The 22,523-nt window shown below is 44.7% G+C and overlaps 1 protein-coding gene across 3 annotated transcripts in view; it reads right to left on the bottom strand.

The window, feature by feature from the left end:
- The window catches only part of RAB44 (RAB44, member RAS oncogene family), a 35,984-nt gene extending 26,747 nt beyond the window's left edge, over window positions 1-9,237 (bottom strand). For 2 of the 3 annotated variants that reach the window (XM_072833242.1, XM_072833240.1), the window contains exons 1-2: window positions 9,094-9,237; window positions 5,561-5,778 (exon numbers count right to left, since the gene is read on the bottom strand). In XM_072833242.1, coding sequence (XP_072689343.1) covers window positions 5,561-5,767 — 207 coding nt within the window. In that variant the 5' untranslated portion in view covers window positions 5,768-5,778; window positions 9,094-9,237. Of the gene's footprint in view, window positions 1-5,560; window positions 5,779-6,454; window positions 7,271-9,093 lie in introns of those variants that run through there. The other variant, XM_072833241.1, reaches the window with a different exon arrangement.
- Between the last annotated feature and the right edge of the window lie 13,286 nt (window positions 9,238-22,523).

Raw genomic sequence — 22,523 nt, forward strand, 5'->3', positions numbered from 1 at the left:
AGGAACAATGGCTAAAATGAACAAGTCAGGAAATGACAGATGTTGTCAATGATGCGGAGAAAGGGGAGCCCTCTTACATTCCCTCCTTGGTGGGAACACAAGCTGGTGTAGCCTCTCTATGAGGTCCCCCACAAAGTTGAAAATAGAGCTACCCTACCACTCAGCAATTGCACTACTGGGTATTTACCCCGAAGATACAAATGTAGTGACCTGAAGGGGCACCTGCACCCCAATGTTTATAGCAGCAATGCCCACAATAGCCAAACTATGGAAAGAGCCCAGATGTCCATTGACAGACAGATGAATGGATAAAGAAGATGTGGTATATATATATGTATACAGTGGGATACTACTCAGCCATCAAAACACCCCAAATCTTGCCATTTGCAATGATACAGATGGAACCAGAGGATATTACGCTGAGCAAAATAAGTCAATCAGAGAAAGACAATTATATGATCTCACTCATATGTAGAATCAAAGAAACAAAACAGAGGATCATAAGGGAAGAGAGGAAAAAATAAAAGACAAAATCAGAGAGGGAGACAAACCATAAGGGACTCATTGTTTTTTTGGTGGGGGACTCTTAATCATAGGAAACAAAATGAGGGTCTCTGGAGGAGAAGGGGGTGGTGGAATGGGGTAACTGGGTAACGGGCATTAAGGAGGGCATGTGATGGGATGAGCACTGGGTATTATATGAGACTGATGAATCACTGGTCTCTACCTCTGAAACCAATAATGCTTTATATGTTAATGAAATGAATTTAAATAAAATTTAAAAATAAAAATAAAATGTATATGTATATATATGGTTTGGGTTGAAAAAAAAGAACATCATGGGAAGAACCATCAAATCAGAAGAGATGTTCAGGCTTTCCTAGGCTAAGTTTATGTAGGTAGAATGCAATTCATATAAAGACTTCAGAAATTGCATGCTTTATAGGAAGGCCCTGGAGATTTCTCAGTGCCTTTGCCGATCTTTGATAAGTGCTTATCTTCAGAGGAAACACTGATCAAACCCTACAAAATAGTTACGTGCTGTATCCCAACAGAGAATTTTAGCATCTTCCACTCTGATATTAATAGTTACTGTAATAAGTAACCACAGCTTTTCAGTCTCATTACCAAAAATGTTTCTGTTTTCCTACCCTGGCCTGAAACCTCAGTTAAAAGCCATGAGCCACAAAGTACAGACCCGAAGCCTCATGGAAAAGGATTGTACCAGGTTCTCTGAACTACTGATGCTTCACATGGATACAAAGATTCTGAGCTGACATTAGCGAGCCAAGCTGGCAGCCTGATAATTTCTAAGACTCTTGAGTCCAGAAGCAGCCAGCTCACTCAAGATCCAGCAGATCAGGAATTAATGATGTAGAACTGAATGAATGGTTCAAGGGAATGGAGGTGTGGTTATTTGTTGGGAATATAGTTGGTATTATTTTTTATTCTATCTTTATGGATTTATGAGGAAGATTTTTGTCTTCTTGAGCCATGTCTAACTTTCAGTTTAGTAGATTGCAGCTTCTGTAAACTGAAATTAAACTTTCCTTTTTAAGATTTTATTTATTTATTTATTTATTTATTTATTTATTTATTTATTTCTCTCTGTGTCATGAGAGACACAGAGAGAAAGGCAGAGACACAGGCAGAGGGAGAAGCAGGCTCCCTGTGGGGATCCTGGTGCAGGACTCGATCCCAGGACTCTGGGATCACGACCTGGGCCAAAGGCAGACACTCAACCACAGAGCCACCCAGGTGCCCCCAAAATTAAACATTTTAAATATTATTTGAATCTCATTGACCCCCCTCCTGATTCAGAAACTGATACTTTTACTGAACCTCCTTACTTTCCATGGCAATATAGTTATTTACATGGATTCAATAAGAATTTGTCCTCCTTTTTTGCTGGGATGTAGTTGGATGAATCAATTGTGTAATGAGCGTGTCATGTTGGGGGCACATGGGTGACTCAGTCAGTTAAGCATCTGCCTTCGGCTCAGGTCAGGGTCCTGGGATTGAGCCCCACATTGGGCTCTCTGCTCTGTGGGGAGTCTGCTTCTCCCTCTGCCTGCTATTACTCATGGCTGTGTTGTGTCTCTCTGTGTCTGTCAAATAAACAAATTAAATCTTTTTTTTAAGAAATCTTTTTTTTTTTAAGATTTTATTTATTTACTCATGAAAGACGCAGGGAGAGAGAGAGAGAGAGAGAGAAAGAGGCAGAGACACAGGCAGAGGAAGAAACAGGCCCCACGCAGGGAGCCCGACATGGGATTCGATCCGGGGTCTCCAGGATCATGCCCTGGGCTGAGGTAGCACTAAACTGCTGAGCCACCGGGGCTGCCCAACAAATTAAATCTTAAAAAAAAAAAAAAAAGATTGTCATGTTGGAGACTAATTCTCAATCATATGTGACAAGTCTACTGTAAGGAACAGCCATGGAATCATATTTGCAAAATCCTCCCAGCAACCTGGCCTGGAACCAGTTGATAAGGAAAGCCACTTCTGGGCTGGAGAGGGACCTTAGAAAAATTGGGAATTTCAAGAAAGGAAACTCCTTGCACTTATAGGGGCTGCGGGTGACAGCTGGTAAAAAAAGTCCTGGGTTTAGTTTCCTGGCCTGAGCATAGAAATTGGGTGGCCAGCTTGACCCAGGCTGCGCCAGACATTCCCAGTTTTGACACTGGAAGTCCCACATCCCAGGCATCCTTCCAGCCCCTGGCAAACTGGGACAGAGATTCACTCTAGGTAGAAGAGCAAATAAGAGGTTTTAAATCTCAGGTTCTGTGTGAAAACATCTGGACAGAAGCGAAAATGGCTTAATATTTTCAAAGTGTATATTTGCAGAGCAAACCCATGCCCATGTGTCATTAATACCCTGGCTGCATGGATGGGAATAGGTGGCAACCTAATGAGAGTTTTTTTTATATTGGGAATAGACTTGGGAGATTATTTATCATCACAGAAAATTATCTGAATAACTGGAAACTTGGAAACCAGGCCAAAAGGTAGAGAACACGTCCCTTCAAGCATTGTCTAGACTAGAGGAATGTACTCAGTCCATCTCATTGTTTATCTTTAATTAAAAAGTCCCAGACTTGCTGCAGTTACTTGTTAACTTGCAGATTTTTGCCCGGGAGAGATGAAAATAATTTTTGTCTTGTAGAACAACTAACCCCAAAGATTTACAGCCTGTTGGACATCAGCCATTTTAAAAATTGAACTCAGCAATCTTATCCTAACACTCTCCTGTCAAATTGCCTTTAAATACTGTATACTGGCTTCTCATGTGCTTTTGAGCCAATCATAACATCTTAGTGGTTCCTTCATTAATTAGTAATAATAATTAACTAGATAAGAACTTTGATGAGTGCTGTTTTTTATTTGCTTGATTTTTTAAAAGATTTTATTTATTTAGGGATCCCTGGGTGGTACAGCGGTTTAGCGCCTGCCTTTGGCCCAGGGCGCGATCCTGGAGACCCGGGATCGAATCCCACATCGGGCTCCCAGTGCATGGAGCCTGCTTCTCCCTCTGCCTATGTCTCTGGCTCTCTCTCTCTCTCTGTGTGACTATCATAAATAAATAAAAATTTTAAAAAAAGATTTTATTTATTTATTCATGACAGAGAGAGAGAGAGAGAGAGAGAGAGAGAAACTGACTTATTTGAGGGAGTTGGTAAAGGCTACCCTGAGAAAGTTTTTCTTTCTTTCTTTCTTTCTTTCTTTCTTTCTTTCTTTCTTTCTTTCTTTCTTTCTTTCTTTCAGTAATCTCTATGCCCAACGTTGGACTTGAACTCATGACCCCTGAGATCAAGAGTCACATGCTCTACTGACTGAGCCAGTCAAGCGCCCCTGAAAATTCAATTTCAGTATCAGCCGTTTGCATGTACTTTGTTATGGCCCTGAGGATAGAACACAGGCAAAGTCAGTTTTGACAGGGGCAGGAAAAGGTCTGGAGCATGGAAAAGTATCCAGAGGAGACAGTAGGCCCAGTGAGATTCCAGCAAGCCACATAGGCCGCTCTGCAGAGAATGAGGAAAAACCAAATATCAGTCAACATTGGTCTAGGCCAGAGCCTAAGACTCCTTCCTGGGTGGGACACACAACCATGGCCAATCTCATGTGTCACTGACATTTATAGTCATTGACATGGTTTGTAGGACTCTGCTCCCCGGGATAAACTTCTCTGCTCAATGGGCCTAAAATTATGTCACTTGCAAGTTCCTTCTTTGGTGTGAGGTCCTTTCCTTTGTTAAGTGCAAATCTTTCTGAAAGATGGGAATGCATAATGCCTGATCATCCATTTACATATTAATATAAACAAATTCCTCACCTTTTCTGAGCACAAATTTTATCATATTTATTTATTTGCTTCAGAAAATACATGTGCTTGTCAACTAGCACAGAGAACATTTCTTTGCATACAAACCATGCTTTTTGCCCACTGATCTTTGTATTTTGTTTAACTAATTAATTAATTAATTGGAGTTTTTTAGGGAGGGGAAGAGAGTGGGGGAGCAGAGAGAGAGAGGGAGAGAGAGACTTATGCAGGCTGCATGGTCAGCACAGAGCCTGACATGGAACTCGATCTCATGACCAAGAGATCATGACCTGAGCTGAAAGCAAGAGTTGGAGGCTTAACCAACTGAGCCACCCAGGCACCCCTAATTAATTAATTTTTAATTGAAGTATAGTTGGCACATAATGTTACATTAGTTCCAGATGTACAACATATGATTGGACAAGGCTATATATTACACTGTGTTTGGCACAAGTGTAGCCACCACCATACAGCACTATTACAATACCCTTGACTATATTCGTCATGCTGTACCTTTCATCCCCGTGACTCATTCATTCCATAGCCAGAAGTCTGTATCCCCCTCTTCCCTTCACCCATTTCACCTGTCCTTCCACTTGCCTCCCCTCTGGCAACCACCAGTTTGTTCTCTGCATTTATGGGTCTGTTTCTGCTTTTTGTTTGTTCATTTGTTTTGTTTTTTGATTCTCCATCTAAGTGAAATCATAGAGTATTGTCTTTCTCTGTCTGACTTATTTCGTGTAGCATGATACCCTCTAGGTCCATCCATGTTGTTACAAATAAGAAGATCTCATTCTTTTTGTGGCTGAGTAATATTCCAGTGTGGTGGTGTGTGTGTGTGTGTGTGTGTGTGTGTGTGTGTGTGTGTGACTTCTTCCTTATTCATTCATTTATCAAGGGACACTAGGCTGCTTCCATATCTTGGCTACTATAAGTAACGAACATAGGGATGCAGATATCTTTTTGAATTAGTATTTTATTTGGGTAAATACCCAATAGAGAAATTATTGGATTGTAGGCTATTTCTATTTCAAAATTTTTGAGAAACTTCTATACCATCTGCCACTGTGGCTGCACCAATTCACATTCCCACCAACAGTGCATGAGAGTTCCTCTTTGAAAGCAAATTTTAGATGAGAGAAAGGGGAAAGAGCAGGCCTGCCCTGCTTTCCTGGGATAGGAAGTCTCAGGAGGCTACAGAAAAGGGATTCAGAGGGTGAGCTAGGGATGTGGACTCACCGCCAGGTCCTCGCGGGTGACAAAGCCCCTCTCCTTGGCACCACAGTCCTGAAAGAAACGCTGCAGCTCCACGGCCACCTCTGAGGACAAGGGCTCTGGCTCTGAAGCCATGGGGGCATCCTGGCCATCAGCTGGTTCTCGCATCTGCCGCCGGCGGCTGGAGCCCAGCTTGCGGCCTTTTCGGGGCACTCTCTGTCCACTCTCCATGCTGCTTTGGCCTGGGGACCGAAGAATGGAGAGGTGGCATCAGGCTGCTGAGCAGTCACTGTGCTGAAAACCCTCCCACGGCTCTTGGAGAAAACACACCACAGCTGATGAAGCTAACTGGACCCCAGCTGGCTTCTCCAACCTCGGGAGCCTCCCCCACCTCCTGGCTTCCAGCATGAGGCCTTTGCCCTTTCTGTTCCTTCTGCTTGGAATGCTTTTCCCCCAAGCTATCCATGTGTCCTCATCTCTGTTAGATCTTTTGGCCATTATAGAAAAGAGCCCCACGCAGGATAGGTTCTGTTTTGAGTCGAGGGTGCGGACACACGGTTGTCCAGGATCTAGCTGTCTCATCTGTCTCTCCTGATAGTTCTCCAGCTCATTTCCTCATATCTCACCTTGGAGGTTGCTTCCTCCCTCTATCTCACCTGACCTCCAACAATCTTTTTTTTTTTTTTTTTAATTTCTAAACACCATTTCCCTGCTCCTTGGACACATGCACCAGGGAATCAGTAGCTCTTACAGACTTGCACCCTGCTTCATCCCACTCTCTCCCACACCCTCATGGTCTGTCAAGTCTGCTGAACCACCTCCATTCCTAGAATATCAGATTCTTTCTCATTTTGCTCCCTTTGCCCAGCTTCCCCAACTCTCTTATCCTCCACCTAATGATGCCTCTTCCTCCCTCACCTTAGAGACTGCCTCCTCCGAGAAGCCTTCCCTGCAGCCATCTCCACACTTCAAGCAGTGTTCAATGCCCCCTGGACTGTGGCCCCGTGATGCTCTGGGCTCCCCCTATGGATGTCACTGTGCACTTTGGTCCACAGTGTTCCCAGCTCCTTAGCACACAGTAGGTGCTCATGTACGGGTTGTCCAATTCATTAATTGGAGTCTTCCCAACTATCACTGAAAGTCTTGGGTCAGTCAATTGATTAGGATTTTGATGGATGAAGATTTGTCTAGGTGAGACCCCAAGGAGTCTGGAAGATATCCAGTCTGGGCCTGCCCTGGGGGAATAAGCAAGGGGTACATAAAATTCCATTGGGTGCGAGGGCCTTGCTGGGCCCACGGGCAGGCAGCTTCCTGCAGGGCGTGGGACTGGAGCCAAGCTCTAAAGAAGGCAGGTGGGATTTAGAAGCAGTGAACGGCACGCACAAAGAAACATGAGCAGTGTGAGCCAGCAGGAACAAGAAGATTCTTCTGGGCTTTCTCTGCTGTGGTGGAAGGTCACAGACAGGCTGAACGGAGGGACGGTGGGCTCCTTCTAGGGTCCTGGCACCACTGGTCCAGCCTCCCTTCGGGCAAGTTCTCTGACACAGGCTGCATAGGACTTGAATAAGGCCATTCCTCAGCCTGCAGAGTTCCCCAGACTTTAAAGAGAAGTCAAGTGTCTCCTCTCTCTCTCTCCGCCAGCCTTTCTCTCTCTTTCTTCTTGTGTGGTTTATCTCTGCATTTGTTTCTCTCTGTCTTGCTGTCCCCATGGCTCTCTCTCAGGCCTGTCAAGTCTGTTTCAGATGCAGTTTAAAGCTCATAGGTGAAAACTGCAAAGCTGGGTCTGAGGGGCTTGCAGAAGCCAATTGTGCACATTTCTTCCAGTGGCATGGGATCAGCCACCAGGGGAGTATTTACACACGTGAACCAGCAAAGGCTACAAATGGGGGGGGGGGGGGGAGGATTCCATTTGAGCCTCATAAAAGCCGAGTACTGTACAGATACAATTTATTCCTAGTTGACCTGTGAGCAGGCCAAGAAAAGCTCTGAGATGCTGAGGCCTGCCCAAGCCATGACGCTTAGTAGAATAGGATCCCCCCAGGATCCCCCAGACCACTTCCTGGAGAGGTACCTCCTTGGTGGCCGAAGGCCCCTGTGTGGACCATAGATGCCACCATCTCTGTGTGGACCTGACAGAGAGTGTGTGGGACAAGGGCTTCGGGAGCAGGGCAGAGTGGGCCGGCTTTGCCTGTAGGTGTAACACTTGGAAACTCAAGGTGCACATGTACTTCCGTTGGAGACAACATACAGGAGGCAGCAAGATAAGATTCTCAGGGCAGAAGCTTCCAGAACTGAAACACTAAGCGAAGAGTTTACAATGATATGGGTGCCACATCACTGAGTCTGCTGGACTCCCACAAGTAAAGGAAACTAGAATCCTAAAATAAATTCTGGGGGCACCTGACTGGCTAAGTCGGTTAAGCATCTGCCTCCAGCTTGGGTCATGATCCCAGGGTTCTAGGATCGAGCCCCATATCAGGCTCCCTGCTCAGTGGGGAGCCTGCTTCTTTCTCTCCCTCTGGCCCTCCCCTCCCCCTCATGGCCTTACAGCACACCCTAAAAACAGTCTGCACCCCTTTCACAGCCAAGCATGACCACCCAAAGATAGTAGGGGACATTCTCTGTCACTCCTTACCTGTGCGTACATGGGTGCTCACACACACACACTCCCTCCTCAGCCAGCTCCCACCACTGACCACTCCCTCACGGGTCTGATAGGACATTCTTCACAGGTTGTTGGCATGTACGAAGGTTCCTGCCCATTCGGAGTCACTCAGAACAACACCCCTCACAGTCAGCCTGCAGGGGCACTCCTCCATCCTCTGCCACATTCCCCTCTCTGGAACATCCCTACTTCATACCCTAAACCATTAGAAGCCCCTGGTGACCAGGAACATACATTGGCACCCTCAGCCCTCCCCTCTCTTCCCCACATTCCTCACCTGAGAAACCAGACAAAGTTGGAAGCCAAAGTTGAGAACAAATCGATCTTGCTCCCAGGAAACTACAGGAATCAGCTCCCCACTGTGCCATTGGGTTAGGGGAACAGACACTATAGGCTTTGGGTCAGGGTGTGGAGAGCCTTATAAGAAAAACAGGGTAGGGAACGGCTACCCTAGGGCTTCCCCCAATTCCTTCATTCTTTCTCCAAACGGGCAAAGAACTGGGTCTTCTCCTCACTCCATTCACGTCATTCAATAACTACCAGTAATAGTGATGGTCACAGAACCCAAATTGTAAGTTGGTGGGTCTGAGAGACTACCTAGTGCCTTGCTCTAGTCTACTTACCTCTCTCTTCCTCTCACAGACTCGAAGAGAGAAACCAGGCACCTGAGAAAACAGGTGACTTGCCCAAAATCACACGGCCACTTATGGTAGGCAATCTATCCCAGCCCCCTGCCCCAGCACCCTCACTGGACCATGCAGAGAGCTCCAAATTCTTGAGAAAAAAGGGCTCAGATCTTTGCGTCCTTGGAGCCAAATGGGGACCACTGCTCCTTCTCCCAACCCCAACCCCTCCAAAGAAAAAGAGCATTGTGACTCCAGGTGGCTCCCACCTCTCAAAGGCTCCCAGTCGTGCACACAGTCCTGGCCTCCTGGACTTGGCGCTGAGGCAACCGCTGCCCCCAGGAGCCCACGAGTTCTGGCACTGTTAACAGTCTTGTCTCTTGCTTAATCGCTCTTTCCGTTCCCCAGCGAGCCAATCTCCTGTGTTATCTATGGGACTTCCTGTAGAAGCAAGCACTGGTTGTCCTTTCATAATCTTGCCTGGTCCTCCTCAGGTCTCTCACCCTAAAATCGTAGAATTAGAGAGTGCTGGGAATGAGAGGGAGGTCTTTCTAAGCAGAAGCTCTGAAGGGGAAGACAGGTTGCTCAAGGTCACCCAGCTCTCAGTGGCAAGGCCAGAACCTGGAACTGAGTCTTCGGTTGCCAGCATGTTGCTATGCCTTGTCCCAACCAGAGTGTTGATGGGCACAGTTGTGGCTAAAGCTGGGTGTATGAACCATCCTGGAGTAACTGCACACCGTGCCTTCCCTCAGGTTCTCACCCTCAGGTGGTAAGGAATATCAGGGGAGGCCTTCATCCAAATTTTCTTTTAGATAAATAGTCTAACTTAATACCAAAATATACTGTAGGGCTACAACCAAAAAGAGTGTGATACCAGTGCATGAATATACAGGGATGAATGAATGGAACAGAATTGACAGGAACAGACTCAAGTACATATGGGAATTTAATGTATATTAAAAGTGGCATTTTACAGTGCAGTCCGGGTGGCTCAGCAGTTTAGCGCTGCCTTCAGCCCAGGGCCTGATCCTGGATACATGGGATCGAGTCCCATGTTGGGCTCCCTGCACGGAGCCTGCTTCTCCCTCTGCCTGTGTCTCTGCCTCTCTCGCTCTCTCTCTCTGTCTCTCATGAATAAATAAAATATTAAATAAATAAATAAAAGTGGCATTTTAAATCAGTGGATAAAAGATGGCTTATTCAATAAACGATTTGAAAAATGAGCTAGCTATCTGCAAAAGTGAAGCTGGAGATCTAACTCTAAAATAATTCCAGATGAGGGCGCCTCGCTGGCTCAGTCAGAAGAGAATGCAACTCTTGATCTTGGGGTTGTGATTTCGAGTCCCACATTGGGTGTAGAGATTGCTTAAAAATAAATAAAATCCCGGGTGCCTGGGTGGCTCAGTCAGTTTAGTGTCCAGCTCTTGATTTTGGCTCAGGTCATGATCTCAGGGGTTGTGAGATCCAGCCTCTTATCGGGCTCTGTGCTGAGCATGGAACCTGCTTGAGATTCTTTCTCTCCCTCTCCCTCTGCACTCCCCACTCATGTGCATGCTCTCTCTCTAAAATAAATAAATAAATAAATAAATAAATAAATAAATAATAAATAAATAAATAAAATTTTTAGGAAATGTATTTTTAAATTAAATAAATGAAGTCTTTTTTAAAATAATAAAATAATTCCAGATGGATCAGAAGTTTCAACATTAAAAGATCATAAAGTTATAAGTTTAGGATTTGTTTCACAATAATGGAAGGGTGGGGGAACAGGTGGAGCATGTGAAATAAAGTCCTGGCCCTGTTCTGCTTACTGTTGAAGTTAATGAAGTTACTGTCCGCTCATTCTAGTCTCTCTACACTCTTGTGTATGTTAGAACAAATGCTGTAAGAAATCATGGGATGGGGTGCCTGGGTGGCTCAGCAGGATACTTGGGACTCTTGATTTCTGCTCATTCAACTAAGCCCCGCATCCCAGCTCCTCGCTCAGCAGAGAATCTGCTTTTCTCCTCCTCCTCCTCTCTTCTCTTCCTCCCCTGCTTATGTGCATGCTCTTTCTCTCTCTCTCTAAAAAACCAACCAACCAATCAATTAATCTTAAAAAAAGAAAATGAAAGGCAGAAAGAAATCATGGGATAGGAGTACCTGGGTGGCTCAGTCAGCTCAATATCTGACTCATAGTTTTAGGGCAGATCACGATCTCAGGGTGGTGAGATCAAGTCCTGAATCCTGCTCCACACTCAGTGGGGAGTCAGCTGGAGATCTCTCTTTCTCCATCTGGTCCTTCCTCTCTCTTCTCTCTCTCCAAGTAAGTAAATAAATCTTTTTTTTTTTTTTAAGAAATCATGGGATAGTTTTTTATTTTAATTAAAAAATTTTTAAAAGATTTTATTTATGGGACACCTGAGTGGCTCAGCAGTTGAGTGTTTGTCTGCCTTTGGCTCAAGGCATGATCCTGGGAACCGGAATCGAGTCTCACATCGGGCTCCCTGCAGGGAGCCTGCTTCTCCTTCTGCCTGTGCCTCTGTCTCTCTCTGTGTGTCTCTCATGAATAAATCAATAAAATCTTTTTGATTTATTCGTGAGAGACACACACAGAGAGAGAGGCAGAGGGAGAAGCAGGCTCCATGCAGGGAGCCTGACATGGGACTCGATCCTGGGTCTCCAGGATCATGCCCCAGCCAAAGTAGTGCTAAACTGCTGAGCCATGCAGGCTTCCCAAATAAAATCTCTTTAAAAAAGATTTTATTTATTTATTTGACAGAGAGAGAGCACAAGTAAGTGGACAGGGAGGCAGAAGCAGGCTCTTTCTTCTCTGCTAATCAGAATGCCCAATGCCGGGCTCGATCCCAAGACCCTGGGATCATGACCTGAGCCGAAAGCAGCCGCTTAACCAACTGAGCCACCTAAGTGCCCCAGGAGAGTTTTTAAAATAATCTTGGAGCAAGTAAGCCATTTCAGGCTTATTACAAATCATTAGAAGCCATAAAAAAAAAATTTGACACATTCAACTATATAGAAGTTTCCAAATAAAAAATAAATGACTGAAGATCCTCCCAGGTGGCACAGTCGGTTAAGCATCAACTCTTGGTTTCAGGGCAGCCCTGGTGGATCAGTGGTTTGGCACCACCTTCAGCCCAGGGCGTGATCCTGGAAACCCAGGATCGAGTCCCACATCAGGCTCCCTGCATGGAGCCTGCTTCTCGCTCTGCCTGTGTCTATGCCTCTCTCTCTCTTTGTGTGTGTGTCTCTCATGGATAAATAAATAAAATCTTTAAAAAAAAAATCTTGGTAAAAAAAAAAAAAAATAAAAAAAAATAAAAAAAAATAAAAAAAAAAAAAATCTTGGTTTCAGCTCAGGTCATGATCTCATGGTGGTGGAATCAAGCCTCACATCTAACTCTGTGCTCAGTGTAGAATCTGCTTGAGAGTCTCTCCTTCTGTTATGCCCCTCCCACTCGTGCTCTCTCTCTCAAATAAATAAATCTTTAAAAATAAATAAAAAATAAACAACTGAGTGACAAAAATAAAGGTCACCAGTGACAAGCCAAAAGGCAAACAGTGAAAAATATTCTCATATCACAGAAAACAAGTTCATTTCCTCCATAGATCATGAGTTCCTCATAGATCAATGAAAAAGCAACAATGCATTAGAAAAATTGGCACTATATAAATAGGTGGCTCATGGGAAAAAAGCATCAATGGCTTTTCAACATGTGAAAAAGTTTTATCCTCATTTATAATAAAAGCAATAAAAAAACTACAATGTGATATTTTTAAGTTTTCCAACTGTTAGAACAAAAAATTATTGATGGTGTGGTGTGTTGTAAAGGATGTAGGAAAACATTTTCACATGTTGTGAGTAAGAACGTGAATTGGTACAGTTTTCCTGAAAAGCAATGTGGTGATATCTGTCAACATTAAAAAGGAAAGAGCTTTTTACTCAGCAATTTCACTGCTAGTCATTTGTCCTGTAGGTGATGCCCCAAATGTCGATACGACAGTATTTCATTACAGCATTGTTGATAGAAGCAAAAGACTGGAAACAATTGAAATTTCCATCAACGGGGACCTGGTTAAAGAAGCTCAAATATGCCCATATAGGACCCACCCTGTGGTTGTGAAGAAAATGAGGAGAAAGATACAGGTGGACGGGTGTGAAGATCTTCAAAATATATTGTTGAATTTAAAAAGCAAGGTTCAGGGGCGCCTGGCTGGCTTGCTCAGTCAAGCATCAGGTTCTTGGTTTCGGTTTAGGTCATGATCTCATGGGCCACAGAATAGGGTACAACGGGCTCCACGCTTGGTGGGGAATCTGCTTGAGATTCTTTCCCTCTGCCTCTCCTCCCACTCATTCTCTCTCTTAAACAAATAAATAAAATCTTAAAAAAAAAAAAAAAAAAAAAAGCTAGGTACAAAACAGTGAGTCCAGTATGTTTTGCATGAAGAAAAAAGTGTGTGGATAAAATTTATGCTCTATAAATACATGTGCTTTCATATATGGCTGTAAATGCACCAAATATTTCTGACAGGACATATGGGAAACTGGTAGCAGTTGGCTGGAGAGAAGGAGGGAAATTTATATTCCACTGCTTTTTTTGTACCATTTTTATACATTATCTGCTCAAAAATAAATTTATTATTCAGAGAGAGAATGATACGGGAAATGTGCTAAAATGGTCACATACAGAGACTATTGGTGAAGGGTATATGGGAATTACCTTACTATTTTTGCAACTTTTCTGTGTGTCTGAAACTATTTCAAAACCAAAAGTTTTGAAATTGGGGATTCCTCGGTGGCTCAGTGGTTGAGCATCTGCCTTTGGCTCAGGTCATGGTCCCGGGACCCTGAGATGGAGTACTACATTGGGCTCCCTGCGGGGAGCCTGCTTCTGCCCATGTCTCTGCCTCTTTCTCTGTGTCTCTCTTGAATAAAAAAATAAAATCTTTGAAAAAAAGTTTTGAGGGTAGCCCGGGTGGCTCAGAGGTTTAGCGCTGCCTTTGGCCCAGGGCGTGATCCTGGAGACCCGGGATCGAGTCCCACGTCGGGCTCCCTGCATGAAGCCTGCTTCTCCCTCTGCCTGTGTCTCTGTCTCTGTCTCTGTCTCTGTGTGTCTCTCATGAATAAATAAATAAATAAATAAAATATTTTTAAAAATAAATAAAGTTTTGAAACTGAATTATTTAATTTCTAAATAAACATATATTCTCCCAACAAACCATCCCTTTTTATCCCATTTTCACAACTGAGGAAATTGATACTCAGAGTTTCTATAGCTTTATTGAACTAAATAAGGCATTCGTTGTTTTTATCCCAAAATATTTTTTGAGCACCTAATATGCACCAAACACTGTGCTAGGCACTAAGAATACAAAACTAAGGGATCCCTGGGTGGCGCAGCGGTTTAGCGCCTGCCTTTGGCCCAGGGCGCGATCCTGGAGACCCGGGATCGAATCCCACGTCGGGCTCCCGGTGCATGGAGCCTGCTTCTCCCTCTGCCTGTGTCTCTGCCTCTCTCTCTCTCTGTGTGACTATCATAAATAAATAAAAATTTTAAAAAAAGAATACAAAACTAAGAGAAAAAAACATATGCCATATAATGTTTGGTAACAATAAGTGCTATGAAGAAAAGTAAAGCGGAGCGAATGGATAAAATGGTGAGAAGCATACTTTATATGAGGTGTTTGGGGGAGGCCTGTCTGAGGTGGTATTGGAAGAGACCTTATGAGGAAGAAGATTTAGAAGAAGAATGTGAAGAGGGGGAACAGTGAATGCAAAGGCCCTGAGGTAGGAACACATTTTGTGTACACAAGGAACAGTGAGGAAACCTGTGTGGCTAGACCTGTGTGGAGGGAAGAGTAGAGAAGATAAGGTCGGGAATAACAGAAAGGAGAACTTATAGGCCACGTAAGGATCTGGGTTCTTAGTGTAAGTGAGGTGGAAGCCATTTGGAGGGTGACATGATCCTTCATTGTGGATAGCAGACTGTACAAGGCAAACACAGAAACAAGGAGACCAGGAAGGGGGCTGTTAGGATAATTCAGACAAGAAGAGATAGTTTGGACCAGGAAAACAGTGGTGGAGGTGATGGTGAGAGAACTCTGGATATATATCGTTGGGGGGTAGGGGGGTTAGATTTTTTTTTTTTTTTAATTTGAGAGAGAGACCAGAGAGAGGAAGAGAGAGAACATGAGCTGGGAAGAGGGGCAGAGGGAGAGGAAGAAGCAGACACCCCCCACCACTACCACCAATGAGCAAGGGGCCAGACTTGGGGCTTGATCACAGAACCCTGGGATCATGACCTGAGCCAAAGGCAGTTGGTTAACCGACTGAGCCACCCAGGTGCCCCCCATTTTTTCTTTTTAAGCAGGTGCCACACCCAGCATGTAGCCCAACACAGGACTTGAACTCACAACCCTGAAATCAAGACCTGAGCTGAGATCAAGAGTCAGACGCTTAACCAACCTAACCAACTGAGCCACCCAGACACCTCTGGATATATTTTGAAAGCAGGGTCAACCCAATTCGCTGCTGGATGGGGCAACTGCCACAAATCCAAGGCCTTTTTCTCTGCAGTGAGGGAATCTCTCCATTTCCCTGGGAAGCAGAGTGAAGTTGGAACTTTCAGACCCAGCCCCCAGGATCTCAAAGCATCCTCAGTCCATTTGCCCCACATCCCCATGACCCACCTCCCAGTCATGGAGATAAAAGGGGCACGGAGAAGGCCCGGCTGGTCCCAGGACCCCCTGCCAGAGCCCAAGTGGTCAGAGCCCAGCCTGTCAGGCCTGGCCGCCCCGTGCAGCAGCCCCAGGAGGGAACCTGCCTGCAAGCCAGCTGGCCAGAGGCTGGAGCCAAGTGCTGAGATAAAAGTTAGAGCCAGGCCTTTTTGGAAACAGCAGAGCTTATTTTAAAATACGGCGTCACTGGACTTAAAAACACTGAGCTCAGAAACTACATTTTCCAAAAACTGAGTGGATGAACGGAGATCCAAGATGGTGAGACTGTTTTATGAATGGGAAAGTTTCACATTCACTGTTTTTCAATCCCCCAAAGATGCTTGAATTCAGTTCAAGGTTTAGTAAATCCTGAAGCAAAATACTCTCCGTCCTGAGGTGCAGTGTCGAGAGCTGGGCTCCCAGCCTCCAGCTGTTGCCTCCCAACTATCTCTGGAAAGAACATGTAGGCAGCCGGCTATTCCCTGCAGGGAACCCCGGCCAGGGAGCTTGGTGCAAATTCGCATTTATACAGCACACTTTACATATGATTGAGAAAACCCCAAAATTACTTCAGAGACAGAGGAGGGGCACAGGGGAGACTGCTGGCAGGCCTCCCCAGAATTGTCACGATGGTAGAAGCCCAGGGTTCAAGGAGCAGGCCACATGACCTGAGGTATCCGCGTGAATATCCTGGCTCCCCACCTGAGTGCTCTCAGGCGAGTGACTTAAGGGCTTATTGCCTCAGTTTATCTCCTGTAAAACACAGGCAAAGGCAATGCCCAACTCCTAGGTCTGTTATTAGGATTAAATGCTATAAACCCGCATAAAGCATTTGGAACTGCGTTAGGCAGATGATCATCAGTGTTAGCTGTTGTTATTTTTGCGGCTGTTAAAAGAAGGGGACTGAGAGAGTCTCCAACTTGTCCATCCTGCCAATTCGCAGATAGCCCTGTTCACATGCCAAACTGATTGTCAAGCCATGAGGGGCAGCAACCCGGGACCAGAAGCAGGGATGGGTGGGGTGGGGTTTGAAAGATGAATACTGGGGTCAGGAAGGAAATACAAGCCATAGGGAATAATTCATTCATTCAACAAATATTATTGACCACCTACTAGGTGTTGGGTACTTTTTTTTTAAGATTTTATTTATTCATGAGAGACACACAGAGAGAGAGGCAGAGACTCAGGCAGAGGGAGAAGCAGGCTCCACTCAGGGAACCTACGTGGGACTCGATCCTGGGTCTCCGGGATCACGCCTTAGGCTGAAGGCGGTGCTAAACCCTTAGCCACCCGGGCTGCCCTGTGTTGGGTACTTTTTTAGGTCCTGGGACACAGCCGCAAACAAAACAGGCAAAGACTTCCCCTCATGGAGCTCACATTTCTGTGGGCTGGTGGGAGAGGGTAAAGCCACAGTGATTTTTTTTTTTAAGATTTAATTTATTTATTCATGAGAGATACAGAGAGAGACAGAGACACAGGCAGAGGGAGAAGGAGACTCCCTGCGGAGAGCCCCATGTGGGACTCGATCCCACGACCCCAGGATCATGCCCTGAGCCAAAGGCAGACGCTCAACCATTGAGCTACCCGTGCATCCCAGAATACAAAATATTTTTAAAGTGTATTGGTTGATCTAGAGATAGCTCTTTCCCAAATATTTACCACATTGGTAAAATAGTAAAAATAAGTAAAATAAATTTTTCAAGTAGAAAAAAGTTCAATTCTTTCCCTTTAGTTGCCAATATTTTTTAAAAAGATTTTATTTATTTATTCATGAGAAACAGAGACACAGGCAGAGGAAGAAGCTGGCTCCTCGCAGGGAGCCTGATACGGGACTTGATTCCCAGACCTGGTACCAAAAATGACAGAAAGCAGTATGGGCTTCTGAAAATGGATCCCTTGCCAATGTGATGACAAGGGGGACCGGACTGCTGGCAATGAACAAGGTATTGACAGCCCGTGACAGGCTGTGACTACACAAGGACCAACACTCAGCTGTGCGGAGGTGGATTGGGGTGAGGAACAGGTGGGATTCCAGGGCAACACGGACTTATACCGTAGATCTAACGCTGGAAAGACGGGGGGGGGGGGGGGGGGGCGGTGAGGAGTGTGACCTTGGCTTGCTTTGGTTAACTGCCCTAGAGGTCTCGAAGAAAACGAATGACAGGCTTGACTTAGAGCATGTTGTGGGAGACAGGAGAACCCCATAAGAGCATTCTAAATGGCCCTCATCTGGGTTGATAATCAGCCCCAGGATTTCATCATAAAGGTGGTGGTGCTACGGGGGGGCTCAGTGCATGGCCCCAGCCAGCAGGAAAAGTTGGGAGAGGGGTGCTGAGATATGTGGATGGATGCCCTCAGGAACCTGTACCCCATGTCCCCTAAGCTCCCCAGGCCTGCAGAAGCACCCTCTAGAGGAGGTTTTCTATCACTACCTGAAGCCCACACGAAGGATTCACCTGAGGTGAATGTTTACCTTCCCCAAGATCCATTCCACCTCCCCTCATGGCTTCTAGACCAGAGGCAGCAAACATCTTCTTCAAGGACATGAGAGTAAATAGTTTAGGTCTGTGGGCCACATGGTCTGTGTCACAACTACTCAATTCGGACTTTGCACTCCTTAATATAATAGAGCAAAACCAGCCATAGACAATAGGTAAACAAATGGGCATGTCTGCTTTCCCATAAAACTTTAATCAAAACAGGTAGCTAGGCCACAGAGTTTTGGTTTGCTGGCCCCTTCTCTAGATGAATCATTGGGGTCAAGTCTCAACATTGCCCAACCAGGAAAGTACAGGTTACCAAAAAAGCTACAGTCTGGCTAATAAGTATGGGTATGACTAGGGAAACACCCATGGGAGATCTCAAGGACCAGTGCTGGGAGAGATGAGGAATACAGACTAGATAAAGAGAGTTTGTATGGAAGTCTCTCTCTTAACTCAGGACTGAACATCCTAGTGAGGCCCCCCACCCTGGACCTGTCATCCCCAGGAGGGCCCAGAAGGCCCTCCCTTCTCAAAGCAATAAAGGATGTACCAGTGAGAGGAGCTCAGAGCTGGCTGGGAGATACTATCATGAAATGACATGGCCACTGTCAACGCAAGGGACACACTATGATCCAAGAGGAGCAGAGGCCTCAGACAGCCACTTAATCATCAGAGGCAAGGTAGACACAAAGCCTGACCGGGTCAGCAGAGCCCTTTGACAGTGGCATTTCTAAAGCTAAGAGAGAGGAGCATTGAATAGGACATGGCTTGACTGAACCACTGCCGGTCAAGGGGGGTGAGCAAAAGCTGATGCCAGCTGCCACCATAGAAAAATCACAATTTCTCACCCAGCTGCCAAATTTGAGCCAGTTCTCAGACTCAGACTCACTGATTGAAGAAAAAACCCCATAATGTCACTGTAAGTATACTAAATAAATACTTCCTCAACTCTTCCCTTCAAAGTGCCCTCTGGCTATTTAGCAGAAGAGCTGTGCAGTGTGGAACAGATCTGTTGAGGTCTATTTGATACAGAGTCTGAGCTTACCCCAGTACCAGCCGACCCAAAATACCATTATAGGCTCCTTTTAGAGGAGGAGGACATGCAAGGCTGGGTGATAATGGAGTCCTGGCCAGGTTCATCTCAGAGTCCAGTGGGCCTATGGACCTACTCTGTGGTTATCTCCCAGCCCCTGAGTGCAAATTGGGATGGATATATTTAGCTGTTGCCAGAACCCTCACTGATCGGTTTCCTTATCTGTGGAATAAGAGCCATTATGGAAAGAAGGATGAAGTGGAAGTCTCTGCTATCATCCTACTAGTCAAGCAGTAAATCAGAAGCACTACCACAAGCCAGGTGGATATGCAGACATTAGTGTTACACTCAAGACCTAGAGTATGCAAAGTAGTCCCCATCAGATCCCCATTCCATCCACCTCAAATGAAACATGGCAATTGATGGCTATCTACACAGTAGCTCTAATTGCAGCCATTACATCAGATATGGTGCCTTTGCTATAGAATAGTCTACGTGGGTTCTGACTGTAAGACACTAATAATATGGCCAGTGCATTCTTCCCAATTCATTTCAGGAAAGGGGATTTTAAAAAAAGGGGTCATGTTCACATTCCTTTTTTTTTTTTTTTAAATGTGGCATTCCCTCTTTTTTTTTTTTTATAAATTTTTATTTATTTATGATAGTCACACACAGATAGAGAGAGAGAGGCAGAGACACAGGCAGAGGGAGAAGCAGGATCCATGCACCGGGAGCCCGACGTGGGATTCGATCCCAGGTCTCCAGGATCGCGCCCTGGGCCAAAGGCAGGCACCAAACCGCTGCGCCACCCAGAGATCCCATGTTCACATTCCTTACAAAAATTCAGAGACCTGTCATGTTACAGTTTAAGTGGTCAAATGAACAGAGACATGCTGGGCCATTCCCTCTTGAAGAAAAGACAAGCCATTGTAATGTGGACATGCTCCCCCTATAGAGAGGCACAGGATGGGTGAGCTTATTTGGACTTTGGAGGCCTATATTAACTCTCCAGCAAATTTACTAGATGATGTGGGGAGCTGCCATGTTTGAGTGGAGTCTAGGACAAAAGACAAATCTGTGACAGGTCCATGCTATAGAACAAGCACTCAGGACATATGAGTCAGTGTATCCCATGGTACTAGAAATATCCATAGGATATTACTCACATATTATATGTGAAGTCTCTGAAAAGCCCCAGTGCGGGCTGAGCTCCAACTGGGAGCCCTAGGGTTCTAGAGCAAAGCCATGCCCCTGTACAGCAGACAATTATCCAACATTTGAAAAGTAGTTCTTGGGGATCCCTGGGTGGCGCAGTGGTTTAGCGCCTGCCTTTGGCCCCAGGCGCGGCCCTGGAGACCTGGGATCAAATCCCACATCGGGCTCCCGGTTCATGGAGCCTGCTTCTCCCTCTGCCTATGTCTCTGCCTCTCTCTCTCTCTCTCTGTGACTATCATAAAAAAATAAAATAATAAAATAAAATTAAAAAAAAAAAAGAAAAGTAGTTCTTGGTCAAACTGCAGTCAGAAGCAAATAAATGATTATTGTTTTAAGCCACTAAAGTCTTGGAGTGGTTAATTATAAACAGATAATCAGAAGATACATGTAAAGTACTCTGTTCTTTTATTTTTTCAAATTTTTATTTAAATTCTAATTAGTTAACATATAGTGTAAAATTGGCTTCAGGAGTAGAATTTAGTGATTCATCACTTAACATATAATACCCAGTGCTGGGACACCTGGGTGTCTCAGCTGTTGAACATCTGCCTTCGGCTTGGGGCATGATCTCGGGGTTCCAGGATTGAGTCCCACATCGGGCTCCCCCACAGGGAGCCTGCTTCTCCCTCTGCCTATGTCTCTGCCTCTCTCTCTCTGTGTCTCATGAATAAATGAATAAAATCTTAAAAAAAAAAAAAAAAAAACACACAACTCCCAGGGCTCATCATGACAAATGCCTTCTTTAATACCCATCATCCAATTTACCCATCCCCCTACCCTCCTCACTCCAGCAACCCAAAGTTTATTCTCTCTCTTTTTTAAGACCTATTTATTTATATTAGAGAGAGAGAGAAAAAGCGTGCACTAGCACCCATGACTGAGGGGAGGGGTGGGGGAGAGGGAGAGATTCTCCACTACTGGAGTGCACTCCTGAGTGCAGAGTGATGCTGGGCTTGGTCTCACAACTCTGAGATCATGACCTGAGCCGAAATCAAGACACTTAACCTAAGACTGACCCACCCAGGTGCTCCTCAGTTTGTTCTCTTAATTATAGAGTCTTTTATAGTTTGCCTGCCTCTCTGTTTTTATCTTATTTTATTTTTCCTTCCTTTCCCCTATGTTCATTTTCATTTCTTAAATTCCATATATGAGTGAAATCATATGGTATTTGTCCTTCTTTGACTTATTTTGCTTAGCATAATACCCTCTAGTTCTATTCACATTGTTGCAAATGGCAAGATTTCATTCTTTTTCATTAGCTGAGTAATATTCCATTACATATATATATATGTACATAAACATATATACACCACATATTCTTTATCCATTCATCTGTTGATGGACATTTGGGCTCTCTCCATAGTTTGGCTATTGTTGATAAGGCTACTATAAACATTGGATTGTATGTATCCCTTCAAATCTGTATTTTTGTATCCTTTGGATAAATACTTAGTAGTGCAACTGCTGGATCATAGGGTAGCTCTATTTTTAACTTTTAAGGAGCCTCCACACTGTTTTCCACAGTAGCTGTACCAGTTTGCATTCCCACCAACAGTGTAGGAGGGTCCCCCTTTCTCCACATCACCAACAGCGTGATGTTTCTTGTGTTGTTAATTTTTAGCCATTCTGACAGGTGTGAGGTGACATCTCATCATGGTTTAAATTCGTATTTCCCTGATGATGAGTGGTGTTGAGCATCTTTTTTGTGTGTCTGTTGGCCATCTGGATGTCTTCTTTGAAAAAAATGTCTTCTGCCTCTTTCTTAACTGGATTATCTGGTTTTTGGGAGTTGAGTTTGATAAGTTCCTTATGGGTTTTGGATACTATACCTTTGTCAGATATGTCATTTGCAAATATCTTCTCCCATCCCATAGGCTGCCTTTTGGTTTTGTTGATTGTTTCCTTCACTCTGCAGAAGCTTTTTATTTTAATAAAGTCCCAATAGTTCATTTTTGCTTTTGTTTCTCTTGCCTCTGGAGACATGTCTAGCAAGAAGTTGCCATGGTCAAGGTCAGAGGTTGCTGCCTGTGTTCTCCTCTAGGATTTTGATGGTTTCCTATCTCACATTTAGGTCTTTCATTCATTTTGAGTTTATTTTTCTATTGGTGTAAGAAAATGGCCCAGTTTCATTCTTCTGCATGTGGTTGTCCAGTTTTCCCAACACCATTTGTTGAAGAGACGGTCTCTTCTTTTTTTCCTTTGAATATGCTTTCCTGCTTTGTCGCAGAGGAGTTGACCATAGAGCTGTGGGTCA

This window comes from Canis lupus, chromosome 7 (genome assembly GCF_048164855.1).
Source record: "Canis lupus baileyi chromosome 7, mCanLup2.hap1, whole genome shotgun sequence".
Taxonomy (NCBI): Eukaryota; Metazoa; Chordata; class Mammalia; order Carnivora; family Canidae; genus Canis; species Canis lupus.